The sequence below is a fragment of the Neodiprion fabricii genome, chromosome 3 (genome assembly GCF_021155785.1).
Source record: "Neodiprion fabricii isolate iyNeoFabr1 chromosome 3, iyNeoFabr1.1, whole genome shotgun sequence".
NCBI lineage: Eukaryota > Metazoa > Arthropoda > Insecta > Hymenoptera > Diprionidae > Neodiprion > Neodiprion fabricii.
The window spans coordinates 32,537,856-32,561,675 of record NC_060241.1 but is presented as its reverse complement, the minus strand read 5'-3'; the positions used below and the strand labels follow the sequence as shown (position 1 = coordinate 32,561,675).

At 43.0% G+C, this 23,820-nt stretch overlaps 1 protein-coding gene across 2 annotated transcripts; it reads right to left on the bottom strand.

The window, feature by feature from the left end:
• Nucleotides 1-3,219: 3,219 nt before the first annotated feature.
• Nucleotides 3,220-22,948, bottom strand: LOC124177426 (glucose dehydrogenase [FAD, quinone]-like). Of its 2 annotated transcripts, XM_046559763.1 has the most exons (10): nt 22,922-22,948; nt 21,022-21,202; nt 20,642-20,764; nt 20,261-20,504; nt 19,776-19,939; nt 14,771-15,022; nt 14,374-14,554; nt 4,984-5,299; nt 3,775-4,100; nt 3,220-3,672 (listed from the first exon to the last, which is right to left on the bottom strand). In XM_046559763.1, exons 1-10 carry the CDS (start codon nt 22,936-22,938, stop codon nt 3,491-3,493), a joined length of 1,986 nt encoding a protein of 661 aa, XP_046415719.1. In that variant the 5' UTR covers nt 22,939-22,948; the 3' UTR covers nt 3,220-3,490. The 2 variants fall into 2 exon arrangements, with proteins under 2 accessions (XP_046415719.1, XP_046415720.1); XM_046559764.1 differs by lacking the exon at nt 22,922-22,948 and having other exon boundaries at nt 20,960-21,088.
• Between the last annotated feature and the right edge of the window lie 872 nt (nt 22,949-23,820).

Genomic DNA, 23,820 nt, shown 5'->3' with positions numbered 1-23,820 from the left:
GTAGGCGGAAAACGAACCAGCATAGAAGACTTTCCATTCATAGTACGCATGCGTGTTTTCTTATTTAATCGTCAGCTCAATCAAAACCACATACTCTGGATACGTGAATAAGAAACTGTTGGAAAAATCTAATAAAATTAAGCAGTCAACACATATAATATATATATAAGACATTATCGATTCCGATGCGTGTTGTTCGTCTAGGTTTCGATTCAACGACGATATCAGCGTCATTTATGCGGTGGCAGTTACATCCTTCCAAAGTTCATTTTATCAGCAGCACATTGTATGGTTTCGTAAGTGAGTTCGAAATTTGGCTAACGTCTTTCGTTTGTGGGACGAAAATAATAATGAAAATCTGCTTATCTAACGCCGTTGAGGTTTAATTTTATCCCCTTTTTACATTGCAGAAAATTGAGGAGCGGAAAATTTAAACTTATAAATCCACGAGTGTTTGTAGCCGTGGCTGGTTCCACTGGAGTTAAGAATCTTTACGGCAGTACAATACAGATAAAATTGATAAATTTAGTGATACCTCATCCGTTGTACAACCCAAGAACCATGCATCACGATATTGGCCTGTATCGAGTAAGATTTCGTTGACGGACTATTTCATTGCATTCACGAAGTGCATAAGTAATACCTATAGAGCATAATTCGAACGCAAATACAGTGATAAATTGATTTACGAAAGAAAGTTTTTTTCTATTTTATTGTTCGTGTGCCACGTTTCCGAATCGTTGTTACACGAGTTTTCACCTTCTCGCTCTTTCAACCGTCTCACCGGCATTATTGTCCATTATCCCAAGCTCACGGAGCCCTTCAGGATAACCCGATTTGTCTATCCATCTCCTATTCCAAATTCTATTGACGATACGCTTGCCCAAACCAAATTTCCAATCTGTACCGTCGTGGGCTGGGGGCGGCTGAAACCAGGTTCGGATGTACGTTATCACTCTCCGTATTGCATATTCAATTTACGTTTTTGTACAAGAATGAGGTACCTGCTGAAAGACACTCAATTTTTATATACAGGTAGGCTACGGTGATGTGCTAAGGAAGGTTCGAGTGCCATTGATAACAGCCGAAAAATGTAGGCACCAAGTTTATTCGGGTGTCAGGAGAGACAGTCAACTATGCGCAGGTGTTGACGAAGGGGGCATTGATAGTTGCCAGGTGAAAGTCTTTTCAGATTCTCCGTAAACAAATTATACTTTCGAATATGCGAAAAATTTCATAGTTTGTTGGGGACATCAATCAACTCCGACTTGGTCTTTTAAGCATTCATCTTTTTCCATTTCTCACCAGGGTGATAGCGGCGGTCCAATGCTGTGCGACAACGTTCAAGTTGGCGTAGTTTCATGGGGCATAGGCTGTGGGAACAAAAAATCACCTGGTATATACAGCAGAGTTGATTACTACCTCGATTGGATTAACAGTACCGTGACAAGAAATACTGTGACAGGTCAATCTGATATCAACTCGCTTCGCTGTGTACTCTTAACAGTTTTACTATATTTATTGTAACATTATTAAAATGAACATTGTATTAGTAAGCAAGTACCTGCCTGCGTTACACAGAAATAATCAATCCATGATGCACCTTATTGGAAGCAACTTATCGTACATGCCTGACACGCCGAATAGCTGTCGTTAGAAACGTGCGTTGCAGTGATTGATTTTTGTAACGAATTTCGGTTATGATTGTCTGCAAATAAAAAATCAGTGCTTGTGAGACGATTCAGGATCGTTTTCAATGACCTTACAGAGATATCCTCATGTGCAAAATAAATCACACACTAGCTTTAAAGCCCTCGCTCGCTAAAGCTCTCTAAGGGTCGAATGCCTAGTGTAACTGGTTTTTGTGCTCGTGCGCTCGCTTACTCGTTGTCAGTGTTTTACCAGATGACGTAGGGGAGACTGGGGCACGATGAATCCCCAAAAAAATCTGGTATTTGCTTCTCGGTATACAGAATAAACACTGTCTTTGTGCATGTGACGCAAACCGAATCTGTCCGTAAGATTTTTTCGATATAGTGCTTCAAATCACGTTTACGCATGCACGTAAGTATAACGCATTGTGATTTTATGACAATAAATTTCGTCAAAAAATACCATAGAACAATCAGCTAAGTGCTGACAGATTTGAAACACTACGCTCAGCAATTTCAGCTGAACGACGTTTTTGTCATGAATTCCTATGTATACTATGCCAACTACTCACCAATTGCAATTTGTTGATCCTGGGCGTTCGGTTTTTTTCCGATTTACAATGTTATCTGAAGCATGCATATTGGTTTGATAGTACAAAATATGCCGTTTCAATACTTAAGCCTGTAAACTTGAAAATTAGTCCGGAAGATATAAAGTCATTAGGTTAAATACCTGGACAGCCAGAACTATGGAGCGCTTGTCTTGGAGGTCAAGATCCACCAGGTGGAGGATACTGACAGCCAGAACTACCAAACATTAGTCCTGAAAGTCAAAAGGCATCGGGTCAAGTACCTGAACAGCCAAAACTACAGAATGCTTGTCCTGGAGTTCAAGATCCACCAGGTGGAGGACCTGGACAGCTAAATCTACGGAAAGTTAGTCCTGAAGGTCGAAAGTCACTAGGTCCAGGATCTGGACAGCCAGAACTACGGAGTGCTTGTCCTGAAAGTCGAGTTTCACCAGGTAGCAGACCTGGAGTGCAGGAACCATGGAGCGCTATTCCTGGAAGTCCAGTTTCACCAGGTAGTGGACATGGAGCGCAGGAACCATGGAGCGCTTGTCCTGGAAGTCAAGTTTCATCAGGTAGCGGGTTTGGTGCATAGAAACTACGGAGCGCTTGTCCCTGAAGTCGAGTTTCACCAGGTAGCGGACCTGGAGCGCAGGAATTACGGAGCGCTTGTCCTGCAACTCGAGTTGCACCAGGAAGCGGACTCGGAGCGCAGGATCCAGGAGGTAGAGAACCCGGTACTCGAAAACTGCGGAGCGCGATTCTCATACGTCCGCTCTACTGCGCGGTTGTTTCCAGACTGAGGAATTCGGCTAGCAGATTTTCGTCTATATAGACCGATGACGTCTAGAGAAAAAAAATTTTGGGTGACGTCGCGTCGCTTATTGAACATCCGAACATCCGACATTCGAGATTTGGGTTCGAACTTTAATACTCTGTATGATATGATATTATTACAGTTGGTAAGTTCTCTGCATAAGTCTTATTTAAGCATGACACAGTATTGTGGTATAATAACTAGTATTGATCTATCGTTCATGCAGTCGTTCATTTCTTTTTGCTATCGTAAATAGTAGCGTAATACGCAAGAACATTTTTGCACTCGCTGTGTGTGGAGAAGTTCGTATTTATACAATATGCAAGTATAATTAATCGTATTATAAGTCACCTTACGCTGGCAAAGCTGCGAGCTTTCTGACGAAGAGTTATTCTGATCTAATTTTCCTTTCACAAAGGAAAAGTTTCACGTAAACAGTAGATCTACGAATTTTAGCATATTGATCTTTTATCAGGCTGCCAATATTCCTTGATGATTTGAGCACCTTTTTCAGCGACCATCATTACAGGTGCGGCCATATTGCAGGACACAATGTCTGGAATACTGGAGGCGTCAATGACACGGAGTCGCCGTATTCCACGAACGCGTAATTTATGGTCGAGCACTGCCATTGCTGGAAGGTAAAAATGATCCGAAGCTTTTATTTTAGAAAGCTTTCGAAATTTATCGCATTTATTTTACGGCTGAAAATTCTTCCCATTCAGCGGCAACTTACGATTTGCTGATATTCCCATGGCGCAAGTGCCGCATTGGTGATTCTCCGGGTTTGTTCGGTGACGAATCACACAATCCCAATAATCGTCACTATCGAATTGATGATGAAGACAGTTCTCATCCGGAGTTCTGTCCAGCTCGACTCCAACCCTTTTCAAGGGCTCCGTTTCAGCGAGTGCAATCGCCATGCGAATACCCTCTCGGAGTCGGGGTATATCGTTGGCATCCTGGAAGTAATTCCCATAGATCTTTGGTGCCTGGTGTGCATTCTTACTTCGCAGCCTCAAAACGCCTCTGGATCGCGTTCTCACTAGAGTCGGGACGACACTGTAAGAAATGTAGGCGAGTAATAGAATATTATAGAGAATTATTAAGACGAACGGTTCCTATCGATGATTTTCATTGATAGGATGATCAATTGTTTCATAGTAAATATCAGAAATTACAGATTTTTCGAATATGGGGTTAATTGAATGTTAAGAGAGGCAAATGGGTTGTTCAAATGCCAAGTGTAAGAACCAAGCGACTCGACTAATTATGAAGCCCGACTCGTCTAATCAAACTTCTCGAGCCGGCTGCTCGAAGCTGGCTTTGAATCGACAGCTTTATTAGGCAACCAGTCAGACACCAAGGTTCACCAATACCCCAGGTAGTTAACAGTACACGCTATATTTTAGTGAACCAGATCACCAGGTTGAAGTACAAACTAATGCTTTTCCGAAAGAAAATAACTGCCTCGCCACCGTGAGATTCTACGATCTAGATTATTCACCAAGAGTCACGCGCGGTCCGTTTAACGAGACTTTGGGTTCAGAGTCGCATCGCCTCGTCTCCTACAAAATACGATACGGCGAGGTGCGAAAGAAGTTCGATACAGTACATTAACCCGGCTCTTTATGCCATGCGAAACGGTTATTCACCGACATGCAAGTACTTGCGGTAGGTTTCCTCTCTGCGGCAATTTCATCAATCGAACAAGTTCCAAGTGAAATTGAAATCAATGGCATTAACCGCGTCGTAAGCTCGCGCGAAAGGATAAATCGCAGTGATTTACGTTTTCATGGTTTACCCTAGAAAATGCTTCAAACGTCTGTAATGGACCAGTTTCCAACTCTTCAATGCCACGCGCGCAATTGTATCGTAAGCCTTTTACCCTTTCTGCTTTCCAGCTTGTCCTATAAACATGAGAAACAAGCGTGAGGTCGCTTACTTGAATCGTCGTCCGCCCGGATATGCTATCTCGTTCGGATCACCGGTCCGTGAGTTGTTCGCGTTGTAACCTTCGAAGAAAAACTGTATGTGTGGTCTTCCGTCCCGAACCCCTATGGTTGAGTAAGAAAATCCCGTGACTTGGCATAATCCCGTCGAGGACATCGGTCCGCGTCTACCGAGAATGTATTCCTTCACGGCATCAACGTCCAGTAAATTCGTCGCCGGCTCGTCAGCCACTTTGAAGTTCACAGAGACAGAGACGTGATTTTGGAGATTGGTACCGACGCCTGGAACATCTTTGATCACTGGAATACCTGGAATACCAAAAATGGCGCTTGGTATTAACGTTCGGCGAATAGGTGATCAAAGGACGATGGGTCGTAGAACGAATATTGAATATAGGATGAGAGATTTCGAGGAATCCTGACTCTATCACCGCCAATTAAATCCGTGATAATGAATCGCGAACAACGTATATTATCGAATTTGAAAACAGGGTACGTTTTTGCCCCTGTGAAATTTCCTAATTTCTCAAAATTGCGTCACAGCCCAATGATCGACAGAATTAATCAACGCGCCTCGCGCTCCGTGTCCCATTATAGGTACAGGGTAAAAACCAATCATCGAACGTCGATGATTGTCACTGCACGCAGAGATTCATGCGATTACAATTAGCCCACATTTCGCGTAATGGGATAGCAAGCTTCCAACGGGATACAGCTCTCGATCAGGCCAGGTTAGCGAGCGTGTTTTGCAGCCCAAGTTGTTAGGGGTTGTTTTATCGCAGTTCTTGTTGCCCACGGGGCGAAAGGTTCGGTTCACGGAACCGACGGTATATTTATGCCAGTCCCAGGCCCAACCCAGGCACAGAATATGACCGTGACCCTGTTCCCACGAATTCGCACCCAGCCGTCCACTTGGAACGAGTCTCAGATTAAAGCTTCGGCTTCGATTCTAAACCGCAAGCTACTTCCCTATTGTTCAGCGGGCGTGAAGAGGGTCAGCAGTTATTAGCTGGTGATACAGCGGCTGCCGTGGGCAAAAACTAGGACTAATTATTTTATGATTACGCGAGGGTGCAGAAGACGGTCGCATTTTGCGCGAAGCTGATATGGTTTCTTTTGCGTGGCTGTTGCTTGGAAAGTCCACATATGTTATTATTTTAACTCTGTTCGAAAGAGTTTGTTGTTCGGAGTTTTTACACGATACGAGTTGAACGATTTTTTCGTTTAGAAAAGATTTTGACGTAGAGTCACGCGCAAGTTATCATTTTCAGTGAACGACTGAGTAAGAATAAACTTTATGGGATACATTTCATATCAGCAGCAAAAAAAAAAAAAAAAAAAAAACATAAATTTCACAGTCAAGTTACAGCGCAATAAAAGTTGTAATAAATTTTGTAAGATATTATTTAGGTTGACATTTCTTGTTAGAAATCAAATGGTGATATTGAATTTCAAAAATAACAATTGTTTACTACGATGAAACGTGGTTATAAATAGGTATGTTTCGCTTGAACTAAGCTTAAGGCTTAAACACCGATTCCGACTAAATGAGGAAAACTAACCATGGGCAATTCATTACATTTCGTTGTTCCGCAGTTAGAGACCGATTTAAAAAATTCATGAAGCGAGAGTAATGAAATGTTCTCAAGTTTGCGAGTGTATAATTTACGAATGGCAAGAAACGACCCGGGATTCTACATATTATTCGGCTAATGTAACGAGAAATCTCCAGGGAGGGAAACTGTAGGCCGTGCCGAGAGTCAACTCTTTGCTTTTACTTACATTAATTTACTTGGGAAGTGGATTTGTTTGACGCCATAGAACCGGGTTCGCTTAATTTGCGCAGAAATCAGACTCGTGCCTTCCTCATTCACTACGCGTCTCTCGTTCATTTCATGGCAACTGAGAGCGTCTCTTCAGCTCCAGCATCAAACCACTCCAGATCAATGCAGGAAAAACAAAGACAAGCGACGCCTTCTACTTCGAGGATGTATTTCGACAATCAAACTTTGCTCAGGGGAGCCTCCGGTGAAACTGCTAAGTCCGGCATTTCTCAATAGAACTAAATGCTCCTCAGACTTCTTGTTTTTGAAACATCTCAAAACCGAAAAAATGTTTTTGGTGATGGGTGTTCTGGTCTTTGATAGGTTTCAGACTACTTGCTCTTATTTCTCTTGAGCAAGCTGTCGGGCTGTCGCATAGATTTCTTTTACGATTCCTAGCATCCATACGAAGAATGCTTTATGAGATCGCTTATATTTTTTTATGCCCTATCCGCAACTTCTTCCGATTTTTCATCGTGTTCGCAGGATCTACCCGGAGAATACCTAACATCGGTCAATTTTTTCCGAATCCTATTTCCCGAACGAACATCGTGTTTAGAAATATTATCTTGAGATTGAATGAAATTCTTGGAACATTTTTTGGTCTGATTTTCCGATCGCAGTTCCATCAAATTCTAGCGCTTTTCCAACCTATATTACACAAAGCGAGCCGAATATTTACCACCGCCATTTTTTTTTTCACATACTGCGTACCGATTTGTACGATTCCAGTTGTTGACTCGCTTTGCAGTGTCAGGAGACTATTAAAATCCTTCTATTGATCCGGGGAATCAAAGGTCAACTGCAGTTCATCGCTTGTAGCCGAATATTGGCTTCCTCCAATTCTCTACCTTTCTATAGCGCGGGACGATTTACCGCGGATGGTTTTCTCCCGAAAACTTCAACCCCCATAGAAAGTATTCATAGGTATTCTCCTCGACCAATTGTCAAACAATTTCATACGTGGTGTCACTTATTTACGGAAATGGATCTTTGCGCAGGAATTTGCCAATTACAATCATAAGTGTTGGTATTCACTTTGGTTTTTTCTAATTTCTTGCGTATAATTATAGTGCTTGTCAATTTGTTGCTAGTGACAGAAAGAAGACAAAAAATTGAATTTTGGGTCTCTTTGCCTCTCATCGTGAATTGATCGTTGTCAATGTTTCACTCCCACATACACTCTATATACCTGTAAGGAAATAGAAAGTCCTTTACCTTATTCAAATCTGCAAGGAATGTATTCTTTCCGTTGCATTCGAATTTAAGGATCTGCACAGCCCGCTGGATTATTGGCTTTGCTGCTCGAAGTCATTTTCGTCGTCGTTTGGTTGCGTAATCCAGTTTTCTGTAGTTGGTCCGTAAAATTGACCAACGAACAAGAACCGAGGGGGAATTTCGTCGCGCGTAACTTATTCGAAGTTAAGAACAAAAGAGGCCCTGGAAAATGACGAGCCATTTATTTACACACCGCGATGCTCTTCTCTAAAAATTGACAAGTCGACCATATTTCAAGCGTCAAGAAATTACAACTTGCAAAAACTTTTCGGCAAATTTCATGAACAAAATTAACAGTTAACCAAGCCTAGATTCAGTCACCTTTAGACATCGAGAAGACGCGTCAGTCTCTACAAAACACTAATGAAAATATTTGATCGAGTTGACAATAATTTAAAAACCGAGAAACCAGTCACTTAGAAACACCAGCTACTACCTCCTATAACTTCACGATTTAATTAGATCTCTTGGATAATTTTGACAACCGATCATACGTTCAAAGCGTTAAGCCACGTTTATAAAGCTGCATAGACAACGATACGCAACAAACCATCCTACAAAACACCGAGATAAGAGTAGAAAAATCTTTGTACCATCGAAAGCCTGACTGGTACTGGGACCGAAAATGTGCAACGAAATCTTGCCGGAGAACGTGAACCTCATATTGGACGAATTCGAGAGAGCGCTCTGTCTCCCGATTCTTCTTGGAGTATTTTATTTCACCGTTCTGCTCGCCATTCCGTTGGCGACGTCGGTTTACTGCACGACTCAAAAATTCCTAAAATCTAGCTCAAGGAAATCGGGCAGCAAGAGCAAATCCTTCGTGAGTCAAATCAAAGGTGGGTCAAAAAGCACTGTTACTTTTTAAATAGTTTTCAGCAAAGGTCACCGATCGTAAGACCTCTTCATTGACTCCCGTTTCGCAGGCATGATCGGCTTGTCCCTTTTCGGCGAGTCCGATTCGGAGTCCTCTTCGCCCTACTGCAACCCAAGGTCGGCCGATTCACGGGCTTGGATATCTCCGAATCAGGACTTGGACGAGTATGACTGCCAGGACGACGATGAGGAGAATGGACGATAAGAAATAGCGTCGGTTGAATCGGTCCTGGGTTCTTTCCTTCAATCCGAGACGCAACAGATGCTGATCCGCGAGTTTGGCTCACCAATTTGGTGCACCGCGATGATCATCCAAGGTCACGATTCGCGATTTCTTTTATGAGTTCTACATTATTATCGTCGTTTGGTGTTTTCCATTATCAGTCTCATAACACTCAATCTGCCCCACAGTCTGTGTAATCACTTGTAACGTAAGCATTGAACGTGAAATAAAAGTTTGCCTGTTGTAATTTCGACTTCATTTTTAGAGGGCTGGTACACAACCGGCGGAAAAATTGACGAACCGTTCCTTTTCTTTTTCAATCACTTGTAAACACGTGGAAGATTTCATAGTTTAATTCAGAGGAAGAACGAATTTCACCGTTAACGGATTATGCAGATGCACGGTGTCTTTCGGCGATAATCTGAAAGCGGTTCGACGCAGGTACGTGTAAGCTTTTTCACGATTCGTCCTTGTCGAGATGAGTATTTCTGAGAACAAAACGGAAAATCCATTAAGTCAGTCATTTGTTTTAGCTGCGACTAATGGTTGTCTACCGGAAGTTGTCGATTTACCTAGAAACGAATAAACCATTCCTCCAATTACTCCAGGGAAAATTTCTCTCGATTCTTCCGTTCTCCTCTCTATCTCACCCTGTATCGTTGTCTCATTTTCACTCTCTCTCTCTCTCTCTCTCTCTCTCCTTTTCCCGTATCCCTTTTTATCTGTACCTATTATACGGAAGAGTAGTCACGTTCTATTGCGAAAACAGCAATTCTTCCTCAGTTTCGGGGTATATATATGCATATACATGTCTATTTCACCTAGGAGTTTATGGATAAAGATGCGGAAAGAAGATAAATAAATGGCACTCCGTGGCAAGACTTATGACATGCATACATCCCCGTCTTCTCGTACACACTCACCGCTCGTCGTGTTTGAAGCGTTCCTTTGGTCGCCCACATCCGCCGTCATGCCGGCGTTGGCCGGGCAGTTTCACCGAAATCTCCCGCTTATAGATTGACAACGTTCACCAGTCCCGAGTTCGTCGTCGCTGCCCGATTCTCTGTTCGGTGGACGTTTAATCCCCCGAGTTTCACGGGCAGCAAATAACTGGGTCAAAAAGTTCTTTTCGGCCGAGCGAACCCACTCGTTAAAGATCGAGTTAGACCTCGTTGCTCTCCCCGAATTCTCGCGGAGGAGGAAGTAATGGCGCGAGAAACGAGGCTCGCTATGCTCTGGCTAATGGGCGCTAGACGAACAGAATTCGATTAATTTCTGATCAGTTTGCTCGGTGACAACACAACACGATACTGCGGCATAGCTATACCCTGCACTCTGTTTCCCCATCGGCGAACTTCCGGAGTCTAGTCGTCCTAGACGCCTCGTTGACTAGCGACGGTGCGCAGAATCTCCGCGTCCATCGGTCAATTAATTATCATATCAACCCGCTGCAAGCGCGCGAGTACAAAGTCACGATATATCGGTGAAATTCTCGGAGAGAAATTCCAGATGTCAAACGTTGTTCGACGGTCACTAAACCTGTATAGGTATGAATCGGTGTGCACTGTCAGGAGACTTTCTAAAAAAAACATTTCGGATGAGTTTTTATTTTTATTTCAACAATTTTTTTTTCTCACAGAAAAATAAACGCCTTTGAAATTCTGCCGAGTTGGATAGATTTAGATCCAGAAGCGGAATTCTCGCGATACGGAAAAAACGCTGACAGACATGCACGCTGTGTACATATTTTCTTATCGCTTTGGAAGCGAAGTTTGGATAAAGTTTATACGTACTTGACAAACTTTTTAATCAAAATAACGTGGTGAATATCTTTTTCCACTCACGATTAAAATCTCATCGCTGCTGCCGAGGTATACACATCCCGCAGGGTAACTTCCCACTCTGTCGTTTCTCGCCCTTGTCCTGTTTCGGCTCCTTTAGGTCCTGGTTTAGCTTCGGCTGCCGCTATCTGATACACGTGTTTTATCTGATTTCGCGTCCAAGCGCCTGAGAAATTGCACTGGGAATATATCGCCGGTTAAAGCTGACCGTGTGCAACAGGATTCGTTAAGTGATATCTTTTGGAAGCTCCTCAGAGATTCGTTATTTAAACCTGCGTGTCTGTTCGTTACGATATTCCTTTTTTTTTTACCGTATAGATAAGGATAATCGTACAGCCAGAAGACCATCAGAATAGAGCGTAATGTGTTATTACCCGTGGGGTGCTCAGCAGATCTTGGCACAAGATTGAAATTCAGTTGAGTCGTTTGGTTTTGAGCCCAGATCCATCGGTTGAAACGAATCGCAATTAAAGCTGATCATAATCAGAGGTAAAAGGCGTCGTTCGCGGTTGGCGGTTTGACGATAATCGGATCGGAGAATTTTACCCAATTGGAAAATTTGTCGCAAGATACAGCCGGGACTTTCCGTGCAAAAATCGACTTCCTCCTATTTCCTTTGGGATAGAAAAACGGTGAGCGTTCTATCGCTTATAATTACACGAAGAAACTTTACCGCGAGAGTTGTGTGAAATCGATAGATTAGGCAAACGAATTCGATGGCCACTTTTCTTCACCCTCTTTTAGTATCCATTTGTTCCGGCCAAACGTTGACCTGGACGCCATGTATATATATATATACATTATACACATGCATACACTACACATTTACGTTAACAAGCGTCGTCATTTGTAACCGTTACTTGAAAGCCGTTGCATTATACAGCTTTAGATTCGAACGCAAATGCCAACCAAAATTGTTATACATATTAGGCAATGGACTGCAGCCGCTGTGCGAAAGTGGTTAATACACGCTTGAATAAACCCGATTGCACCAAAACCATATTTCGACGTTTTCGCCCTGCATATTGCCGAGGAAATGCACGATATTCCCCGCAGCTTGCTGCATTTATGTGCCACGTATATAACCACACAATTTTACTGATTTACATGCGAGTGTTCGTGATGGACAACCGTGCGGATTTTTTACGCCCAGTAGATGCCACGATTTGGAAAATAAAACGCACAACACACGGCCTTCGCGTGGAAGCTAATAACGTCAAACGCGCGTTCAATATATGTGGGCGAAAAAAAAACTCGACCAATAAAAAATAACATTTGTATCAAGCCGGCGACGAAAAAATAGGGGATCTGAAATACGCAAATGCATTGCAGTAACGTTGGAATAATTTTTAAACAGCACTGTTAAACGTTGCGCGTAAAGTCATACGACATTCATAAAAATGCAGGGTTTTGTTGTTAGATCGTCGTTATGCAATTCCAAGTAATTTTCTTCCTTCATTTCATGCGAAGGTGCAACGTTTTTATTTTAGCCAACTTGAACATCAAAATTGAAGCTAGGACAAAAAAATTAGCAAGACGTTTCGCATTTGTCCGAATGTTGTGGTCAAACTTGGACGCAATGACACGAGACCAGTGATATTTTGCTTATTTTCCACTTCATCGCTCAAGACGTATCGCGTATATGCATCATAATGGCAATCGAGAGTAGAAGGGAGAGTGCGAGAATAAAGAATAGTCTCGAATCTCATTCGGATTTCATTCGGCATCTTGACCTGGATAGGAATTAATAGAACTGTCAAACAACGATATCTCGCCAGGATGCTGACTGAATCAGCAAATGCTCGCCCTCGGCGTCGACGGCTAGACGTTCTTCCGCTCATACCAATGCGAAATCGTAGTCCAAGAACAGACACGAGTTACACATACGTTTCAGTGTCCACTGCACTGGGGAAACTCATAATTTTCATTCAATCCCAGAGAAATTGGTATGAATCACGGAACGTCTCTGGGATAAATTGAATGTTATCGTGTTATCGGCTTGACGTTGAAAATGCACAATTCGTAATAACGGACGTGATAAATGTCATCTGAATACGTGAACGATCCGCAATTTTGGAAGACCAGATTTCAACATACCATCTCGAATCTCGCGACGTTGTCCCAAAATTCGAAATCAGAGCAGTTCCAAAAAAACCAATCGAACCTTTTTTTTTTTTTTGTTAATTCTGCACTGCGACACAACGGTAATGCAATTCCGTGTATCATCGAAGAAGCAAACACCAAATTTGTGCTCAACAATCACAGTAACACACATTGTAACACACAAATGTAGAAATGTCTGATACCGCTAAAGGGACCAAAAATACGGATTAGGCAAACCGAGTGAGGCAGGGACGAAGGTCCGGCTAGAATTCAATTAGCTAACAATAATGTAACGGTAGCCAAAGACCGTGGCAAAGGGGAGAGAAACATCGCGGAGCACGGGGTGGGGGGGTGGGGGTCGAGATAGCGAATCGGAGCGTGTGGCATTGGGAACGTATATTCCTAGTACGGTTCGGTCCAAGGGGTCAAATGTCAGGGGTCGAGGCTCGTAGATCGGGTGACCATGCACGGAAAGGGGTTGCCGAGTGTCGGTGGCACGGTGGGAAAGGGGTGGAGGGGTGGAGGGGGGGAGCTGTCGACGACAGTGATTTGTGATCGCTTTGCGAACGCATTGCTTCGCCCTCTGTTCTTCCTTCTTTCGTCTTACAACTCGCAAAAAAGGAGGAGTGCTGTTAAGACCAGGAGGAAGCTTGCCATGCTACGCGGCGAACCGTGTTTCCGTTTGACATCGATAGAAGTGGGGCTCAGACTTTTTGGGAGAATGTCACGCGGTAATAATTCGAGTAAAAATCGCTCGTTTTCAGCACGGCGGTTGCGATTATGGGCTGAATAGGGGTGAAACGTTTTTGAATTTAGTGGGTAAAAGACTTGGCAAGATTTATGCCAAATATTTTAATTATAGTATCTGTTGGATCGATTAGCGGGTAAGGAAATCTACGTGTGACGCGTGATCACGGATACGCAATTTGGGACCGTTACAATACATGTGCTAGTAATGTTAGGATACAGCGGATTGTATCGTTATTGTAACGATGCGGCTTTGGTAAAAATCCTTATTTTGCAACTTAAGGTTTGTTTGAAATTCAGGAATTCGTAATAACGTCCAATGCGTACCAAAATTTTGAAAATCAAACACCTTTCAAGTTATTAGAAAGTTGCCAAACAGTGAATTTGACTTTATTATTTCGTTACTTCAACGTTATCATAACTTCAACGTCGTCTAATATTGACGTCAGCCTGAGGATGAATAAATATTTATTCACTCCAACTTGCACTCACCTAGATCTTTGAGATGTTCTTTAGGTCCGATGCCAGAAAGCATCAGCAGCTGCGGCGACTGCACGCTACCGGCGCACAGGATCACTTCCTTCCTGACTTTAGTCACTCGCGTGACTCCGTGTCGTTCGTAGACGACGCCGACGGCCTTTTTTAATTTCGGGTCAACGATCACTTTGAGTACCTGAATCATCGGGATTGTCGATCGATTGAAAACATGCGCGTGCATGTTCATCACAAAAAAAGAAAAAAAGGAAAAAGGAATCAATGTTACCAAATCGCAGGAATGATCATTAGATTTCCAAGCAAATGATATCCCTCGGATTTAAGGGATCTATATTTTTCCGCGTTGAAAGTTGCTTTGATCTCGACGATAAAAAATAAAATATGCCGTATTCACCATCGCGTTGGGAATGATGTGAAGATTTTTTCTTCCCATCGCCGGCTCCAGGAACGCTTTGGCGGCGCTCATCCTGATTCCATGGTTCTGCATCGTCTGCGCCAGCGTGAAACCAGGCTTGAACCCTGCCCCCAGATCTTCGCCAATTGAGAATCCCAGGCTCTTCGCAGCCGCAAGAATATCCCAAACGAGCTTAGGCTGGTGTGGAAACCTTTCGACCGGAAGTGGTCCTCCGGTTGCGTGATGCCCCGGCTGCGAAGAAATAACAAGGTTGAGCATTATGCGGCCACTACACGAGATGCCGCTTTCATCCTTTTCCTCGCTTATTCCGGACGGACCCTCGGAAGCTATACCTCATCACCATCGAGAGTGGCTTCGTCCGTTTTCGACCATCTTTCCCACCCGACTCTCTTACGATGTATAACTTACTTATTATAGCATTGGCGAAAGAGAAAAAGACACGGGCTTTTTATATTCCTCGGAAATTCATATCTCGCGTCTATATATTCAAATCATTCCACGAGCAGATAGCTCATTTTACAAAGGTCTTGGGTTTGTTCAAACTACGCAGCTGAGAACTTTACAGTGAACTTGGGTGGGATTACTTTAGAAGCAAATCAACGAACGAAAAACGGAGCCAAATTTGTAGTCCATCGACGATATCCGTGACACACCAACGGGCACGTTCGCTTGAGTATGGCGAGAATTAATGACTGCAGGGGAGAAAGGTGGTCCGAATATTGCGAAGAGCTTAATTCATATATAAGACTAAATATGTTTGCCTCGGTCGGTCCTACATCAACCTCTATTGTTCAGGAGTTTCATTTATATGAGCCGCGCATGAGTGAAATTGCCTCGCTGCGTGATATATTGTTCCGAGACACAGGAAAATAAAACAAACGATGAGAAAAAGAAAAAAAAAAAAAACATCCGAGAACCGTAGTCAGGTGGAGAAATATCTTTCCGAACCAGCAGTTTTGGTTGGTAGGTGTATAAAAAATACTGTCAAGTAGGGAAAAAACCGGCTCCTGTGATTGGTTTAGTTTCTTGAATCGCCATCGTAGCCACGTTCTTTGTAAAATATTCCACAACCGCAGAAATTATTGCCAGGTAAACCGTCCACGGTGCATTCGAGACTACGCAAAACACCATCGACTCGACTTTCAGCAAGATTTAACCGAAGCTGATGCTCGTCTGCGTTACAGTTTGAGAAAGTAGCGTTTCTGATAAAATCTCAGTTTTCGTGATTTCCAGAAAAATGTTCACCAGCATCCTCGATTAAAAAAAAATCAGAGGCGACTCTGTCGTTTCTTCTCGATTTCTCGATAAAAAGGAGGGTTACAACCTTGAATACTCCGCGCATACTGTTTCCACAGGTTTTCATATCCTTTCCGTGTCTGGATGTAAATTTCTGATCCTATGTTTTCGTCAGTCCAACGCAAATATCCAGAGGTCTGTTTGCTGAAACCGTGATATTTTTACGGTACGTAGCCACTATTTTTCTTTGGACTCTTGCGTAGCCAAAGTTTTAAGAGAAATTCAAGTCCATTTTTCGATATGCCGTTCGAAGGATTTGGCCGAATTCCATACGGCTTGTCCCATTTATACGGTTACATATGCATGAATTGCACGCATGTAAACACGCACTGCACGTCAATCGCCTCTAGTAAAATGGGTTGGAAGTTGCGCGATATTCTCGAACAGAGCTGATTGCGAGTGGTGTATTGATTAAAGTGTAAATGCGAAGAGCCGTAGGTACGATTTGCGAGTTTGCCAAATTCGCTTCTGGCCGATAAATAGAAATTGAAGGAATTTTCACTCGTGTTCGGGGCTGTCGAGGGATGATTTTAGATCCAGGCTTTCCCTCGGCTCTTTCGGGATCCGCGCGGGTTCCATGTACCGAGAAAAGAAATGGGTTTGAAAAAGTGGATAAATGTATTGCTGATCGAATTTCGATGGTAGCTACGATTCGGGAAAATTTCCATACTCGAATTCAATCGGAAAACAGGAGCAAACAATCCTCAACTTTCAGAAATCCTTTATACAGAAGTGACGAATGTTCGGATCAGGGAAATTTACGTTCAGGGTACAGACGAAATGCTCGGAATTTCTTCGACTCTCCAGCTGTAGTTTCCTTTCGGCTTCCGCAACATTTTTCCTCACCTCGGTTGGAAATCCAGAGCGCAATGCGCTTTTCTCCGCATCCGCTGCACGTGACGGTTCATCGTTCGTTAGATCAATGGAGCTAATAAAATAAAAATCCGATCGCCGCCCACACCTTTCTCCTCCGATTCGTTTGCAGCATTGAATGCACGTACCGGCTCCCCTCCCCCTGCCCCTTCTCTATCAATATGTTACACCCCTGCGATCTTCTCTTATACCACCAGGCTGAGCCCAAGCGATCTTAGATTAGACATTGAACCAAATCGCAAGAGGCATTCTTGAAAGTTTCACGTCACATTTCGGCACTCTTTATTCCTGCTTGATTGGAGAGCAAAAATCAATTTTGTTTCGGTCGAACGGAGGAAAAATCTTTCCGGCTTTCGATAGCTCGGAAGATAATTATTCGTACTGTTATCTGCTATGATTTTTTTCCCGATTACCCAAAGGCTGCACCTCGAGATGGGGCCGTTTGAGTTTAGTTCGAAAGCATCACGCTCATCCGACGATGGTCATACTCTTTGAAAACGAAGTATTCCAAGAAATCAGAAAATGTAGGACACTCGATACTCGCAACGTGCAGTCGTGCCGTTCGAATCAATCCGCCCTGAGCGTACCGGCCACATAACGAGACCAGCCTTTGGATGAGCTTTTCCATCAGTCCGTTTATAGAGGGTTCAGACATTCTCCCGTTTCGATATCGTGATAGGTCGTAATTTGCTGATGAAAAACCCCGGGAGCAAGGGCTGGGAAAAAGAAAGATAAAAATTATACGCCAGAAGAAGAGTAACGTTGCATATATGCGTCTGTTTTTCTGATTCATCATACAGCCGTCCGATGGGTAACACTTTTTTTCAATCCTGCATAATTATCGTTTTTCACCCTCCGATTGATGGGCCGTGACGAACGAACAGTCGTAATCTGCATTCAGTTTCTGCTCTGACGTGTTTATTCACGCCGTTGAAAGTTAATTGACGACCATTTTGATTCAGGAACGTGCGTCAAGTGAAAGGATGCGGTATGAATTAACTGTATTGTAAATTTTCATTTCTAAACGAAATTACAGTCCATATGCTTAATAAATTTATGACTTTTGAGTGTGTCTAATATTCGCGACTCGATGTAGTAACTATATTCTCCAAGTGTGACAATTACATTTAACACGCAAACTTACGGGTGGTAAGTTTCCTAGACATCGGTTTGACTGTTTTTCATCGTCGATGGCTACTTGGATTCTAAAAGTGAGTAAAATTTCCATTTAATAGATGTTTCACGTTGCCGAGGATTTCAACTTTGGACGACACTCGAGCCCGCAGATGTGGTTTTAATATTTTAAAAAGGCAGGCAAAGTGACGTCCCAAAAAAAATTCTTTCATGAGCAATCCCTGTGTTTGGCATAATGAAGGAGCAGATTACATCTTGATGGTTTTTTGAACACTGTGACGGCATCTGCATTCTTCCAAGGTCCGAATACCGTAACGCACCAAACATTCATTCAACGACAGTTTCACTCAGGTACCAACTCTAAGATTTGAAACGCTGGTTAAATGGAACCGCCCTCAATAATCCTTATTTCAAGTACAATAAATTCAAGAAAATTTGGCTTATTTTTTAACACTGACTAGACGTCGAACGTTTCTTCAACCAAAGAAAGATAACCACGCGGCATATCGGACTTGGAACACGTTTTTCGACTGATTCTCGCATTTTATGCAAGCCGTTCTGGAGCTAGAATTTCTTTGAAATAATGTTCACATTTTTCGGCACTAACGACTGAATGACGTCACATATAACGTAACAAAATAGCCTCGTTAAACCTCGCGCGGGCGTCAACCAAAATTAAAATAATAAAAGTGACGCCACCGCATCATTTGTCATTTGTACAGGGCTAGTGGTTCAGGCCAAATGCTTCCTGCCACGACCGTAGACCAGTGCTTCATTTCACTCCGCACTGTAGTCGTTGGTGTTTTATTTTGGTGTACGGTACGGTGCATGTAATAGCTTGCACGGTAATTTGTCAGAGGCGTGATAACTTTACATATTTTATAAATGAACCGGTATTGTGCACTAATCCGGCAAAACTACCAGGGCGATTGTACTCAGACAGTGCAATCGGCATTATGCCGAAATGACGTGGCTTCGGTGTAAACTTCGAAACAAGCTGAGGCAGAGATATTGGTAGTGCACACGCGTTTCGCAATTGGCACAGATAACTTTGACGACAACTTGTTAACATCGAGCTTAGAGTAAACTTGTATCAGAACCTTCGGGGGACAGTAAATTCACAAGTATGACGGCTTTGAAATATCATCACGGAGTAACTCTAAGCATTTTCTCCAATTTCAGCAGGCGGTGAAAAGAAAAATAAAATAGGTGACAGCGTACGATTTGCCTGGAGATAACAAGACTCGATTTACACTCGATAAAATTCGCACGGATCTTGTACAAAGTTTCAGACATCTGGTCACGGTTCACCGTTAGTGAGGGGATTTTTAATCGGGTCTTTCGAAATGTCGGTGAAGCTATAGCTTCTTTTAGATTACTTTGGGTACCTTCAACCAACGCGGAGACAAAAGAAGTCAACTTGAATGGGCCAAGGCCTTCATTAGATGTGCATCACAAAAGACAGTGAAAGTTATTTGATTTTCATTTACTCTTGAGTAAATGGATGAAGGTAAGCTATATCTTAATACAGCGATTATTTCACATTTCGACTCACATTGAGTGTGAAAATACGCAAAAGGATTCATGGCCGTTGTCACAAGTTATATCGCGATGCGCAAAAATACAATGTCAAACTGACGTAACGAATTTGGTTTTTGTTAACGCACGATAATGAGCTCACCTCTACGATGCAGGAGCCAACCTCTTTATTATTCTCACTGCGTTGGAAAAATTCCTGCACTTCCTCCCAGGACCAGCCAGGCAGACGCCACCCGTCGTAGTCCTTGGCACAGCCTCGCATGTACATCATTCCATTCAGGACGCTTGTACCCCCTAAAACTTTTCCTGAAACAGCAATGCATCACAATAATTTTCAGCATTAAATATTTCTTCTCTACCTGCAAGCGCACTCAAGAAGTTTTTGGATGAAATTAGATCAAGCTACCGCGATCGCAATTTTTCATTCCGGAGCAGCGCTAAATGACGGAAGCCGATCAGAGCATCCGTGGTGTAGTTGCAGGCTCGTCAACCGTACGTCGCCTACAGAGGAAAAGCAGAAATTCCGTGAAGTTCCCAGAGCCGGGAAGCATTCGAATAATTTTGGGGAATCCAACTCGAGGAGACTCGATTAAGGCGTGTAAGATTGGGACGCGTCGTTGAGATTACCTCTGGGACATTGAGCGCATCCGTTCGGTTGTCCGAGGAAGGCGTTACTTTGTGGTTCCAAACGGAAACTCCAGTCAATGGAGGAGTTTTGATAGTTGAAGTACATTCCTGGGACGGCGGTGGCAGTTGGCGCCGGACCTCCGGCCTCCAGGAGCAGGACCTTCCAATTTGGGATTTCGCTGAGACGTGCAGCAACGACGCTGCCCGCGTTCCCTGATCCAACTACGACAAAGTCCACTTCGTCCTGCGGGGCCGAGAATAGCGATGACTTGGCTTACGGTAAATCAGGAATTAGGCACGCCGTTGCCTGGCAAGCTGGGCCAGGCTCGCTTAGGTCAGGTCTTACATTGTAATTTGCATATTTATTAGGGAGCTTCTTACCAAATGGTTGCTCACGATCGTCCCTAAACGGTCCCCCAGGTCGTCTCTACACTTTAAAATATCCTCGAGAAAAGTCATGAACTTTTCGCTCTCTCTGGGACAGGTACTCGCCAGCGAACCCGCCTAGAATAGATTATTAACAAAGTTAGCTCCGTTGAAGTGGCCGCTTTCAACCGGCTTCCTCCTAAAATCTTTCTGCGAAAAAAGAAGGAGACGCTGTTTGTACACACATAATAGTCGAAGGGAAGTTCCTCCTCCAACTTCTCAATTGGTTCTGTCTACTCGCGACTTGTTAGATAGGTAAATTTATTCAATTACCCATAATTCGTATTCAGAGCGGCAGATGATTGCTATTATTTACGGAAATCGTCTCCCGTTACCTCATCAGCTGTGGTAGCGGTTGGTTCCATGCTGTCAAGGAGATCGGTTAGCAATTTTTCATTCTTTCGAAGAACGTCGTCATCTGTGTTGAAATTTTCATTGATTTCGTTGCTTACTCGAGGAACGGCCAGGCTGGTAAGCGATGTGGATAAAGATAATATCAGAAAGATTGTCCATGATCTATCAACAAATGAGAATAATAATGAAACAACAACAACAACGATTACATATCCATTTGTTCACTTTTTTTGGCAACAGGGGTGATTGTCGTGATGTTTTTGCGACCGGTTGTTTGGCCAACATTAATTCTGGAAGGGTTCCGAGACCTGTAGCGCACGTATTTATCTTCGAGAGCTCGAGTCGTTGTATTTTTTGTGCCAGCGCTCGAGCCGTGAGATCGTGCGAAAAGTTGCCTTAGAAACAGATCAATTCTAAACTTTAAGCATCACTGGAAAATATTTTCCATACAACACTCGAGGCCACAACGAAGTTCTTTGTAATTGATTGGCAATGGTCAAGTAAAAAGTTGGAATGAATTAAAACGGGGAAACGAGTGGCAACGAACGCGTTTCGGCCCTTGAATATACTCTCGTTCGATGAAAAGCTAATCAAAGGTGCTACAATCACGCAACATCTGCTTTTCGATTCATATTCGACACAATACCGAGTGTATACTTCGAGTCTAATGAACGGTTGAAAGATTCTCGGGATCCCCATTAAACCTCATTCATGCGTATTGGCCCTTATAGATTTGTGTATAAATATTAATCGACGTGGAAATAAATAGCGAACAACTTGCTACGCGCATGCAATTGCAAGATCCTGTGAAAAATACAAATCACGCAGCCGTTACGAGCTGAGTGGAAATCGCGGCTGTTATACGTAGATGAGGTCCCGCAGGAAGGATGTCAGGTCGGCACGCGGTTTGTTCGATAAATTTGAATATAAGAGATAAAGCGTACGCCATAAATTTCGTAAGTAAACAGAGTAACGTCGGGCATTAATTTGATTATGGGGAATTAAATGGATTACCTACGCAGAGGCAAATCCCATGGCAGCCCTTACGGCACTCCATGCAGGTAAAGTAGCCCCTCCTAACCGAGCAACGCACACCCAATGAACACTCTGCATCGCCGTGTTTCTATCCCTTACAACTATACCGTATATACCTCCACCTACCACCTATAACGTATATCGTGCTCTGCACACCCCGTCTGAGTGCAGGACACGCGTAAAGAGGAAACTAAGCCCATACATCACGCGGCAAGTTCCTCCGTTGCTGTAACCCGGAACACCCATTAACGAACGTGTTCATAACCGCATAGTCAAGGCTGCGCATCGACTTGTGATATTGTTTTCAGTTGAACCGTACCTACGGGGACATCGCAGCGTGGGGTGTCTGCTATGATTTGAAATTACATGCCTCGGAATTGTTCGATTTTGTTTATTTTCTGTTGTTTTTCCAAAGCATTTACCGTTTGATCGGGGCGAACGTTAGAGGTGATAAATAACTTCGATGTAGTGTCGATAAGGATGAGTGAAACTTGGAATTGCCGGATAACGTGAGTCACCAAATTTTCAAAACTAAAGGTGTGAGCGTAAAGTTTAAAAATTGCACGATTCACGTGATGTAAATGAAGCAACAGCGTACATCTGGACTGACATAAAGCTTGAAATTATTTACCAACTTACAATGATAAATTGTTCGTATTATTAAAATATTTGTGGCCGAAGAGAAATACTTCCAAACATTCAACAACGGCAAGTCTTGTGTAATTGTATGTATACTTTAAAGTGTAACAAATTTCATTGACAATTAAAGAGAGGATAAATTATCGAACGACATTCACAATGTCCAGTGGAAAGATAGTGAAGATTGAAATGAAAAACAGATCTTACCTTGGTACAGGAATCATTGCAGCAACGCCGTTGGTTCGACTAAGAATCAGGATCACTAAAGCATCACTGTTATATAATACCGAGAAAGAACGATATTCGCACGTCGTTTTGTTGATTGTTTGTTGAAATACGAGTCGATGCCATGCCGGTTTTGCCAGCTGCACATCATAAAATTAATAACATACTGCAAAATTTTATTCTTCACGGGTCTGAACTTGAATATTTATACAGAAGTTCACTTGCGAGTTTTAATTTCCGGGTAAAGTGCTGAGATTTCCTATCAAAATCGTGGGTTTAGAAATTTTTACAACTAGGAATAAATTTACGGAAATTGTACGGTTGCCGTACATGATTTTTCTCATCGATATCCACAGACAGCATCATTCATTTCGTACGTTATTCGTATCAGACGGTGGGAAAAGAAACGCCGATAATCGAATGGTGTTTCGAATAAACACATCACACTCGTGCGGGTCTATTTTTCAGCATTTCGCAACTCGCGATAATTGGAGTATCGTGTTTACGCTATTACATTTCCGTGTTTCGCAACGTGTAATACGATGTGCATTGAAGAAATACCGGGGTCAACCAGCTTGAAATACGCCGTTCAGCAGTTCTGTCACGAGGAAATTACAAGCTCCCTAACGCCAATGTCACTCCTTCAGTATTTAGGCGAAACGCCGAGTCCCTGGTAACCTTATTTATTTATTTTTTTCAAGAGGCAAGGATAACGGACAACGCAATGGTGAAATCGATCCCATAATCGGGGACTCCTCGTTCGTATTTCCGGTTGGGCTTTATTCCGAAAAAAAAATACTTAACAGTTGTACCGTTTACACCGAATTCTCCCCTCCTGAAGTCAGCGAGGAATTCAAGCAACTTTGTAGGTCTGGCTTTTT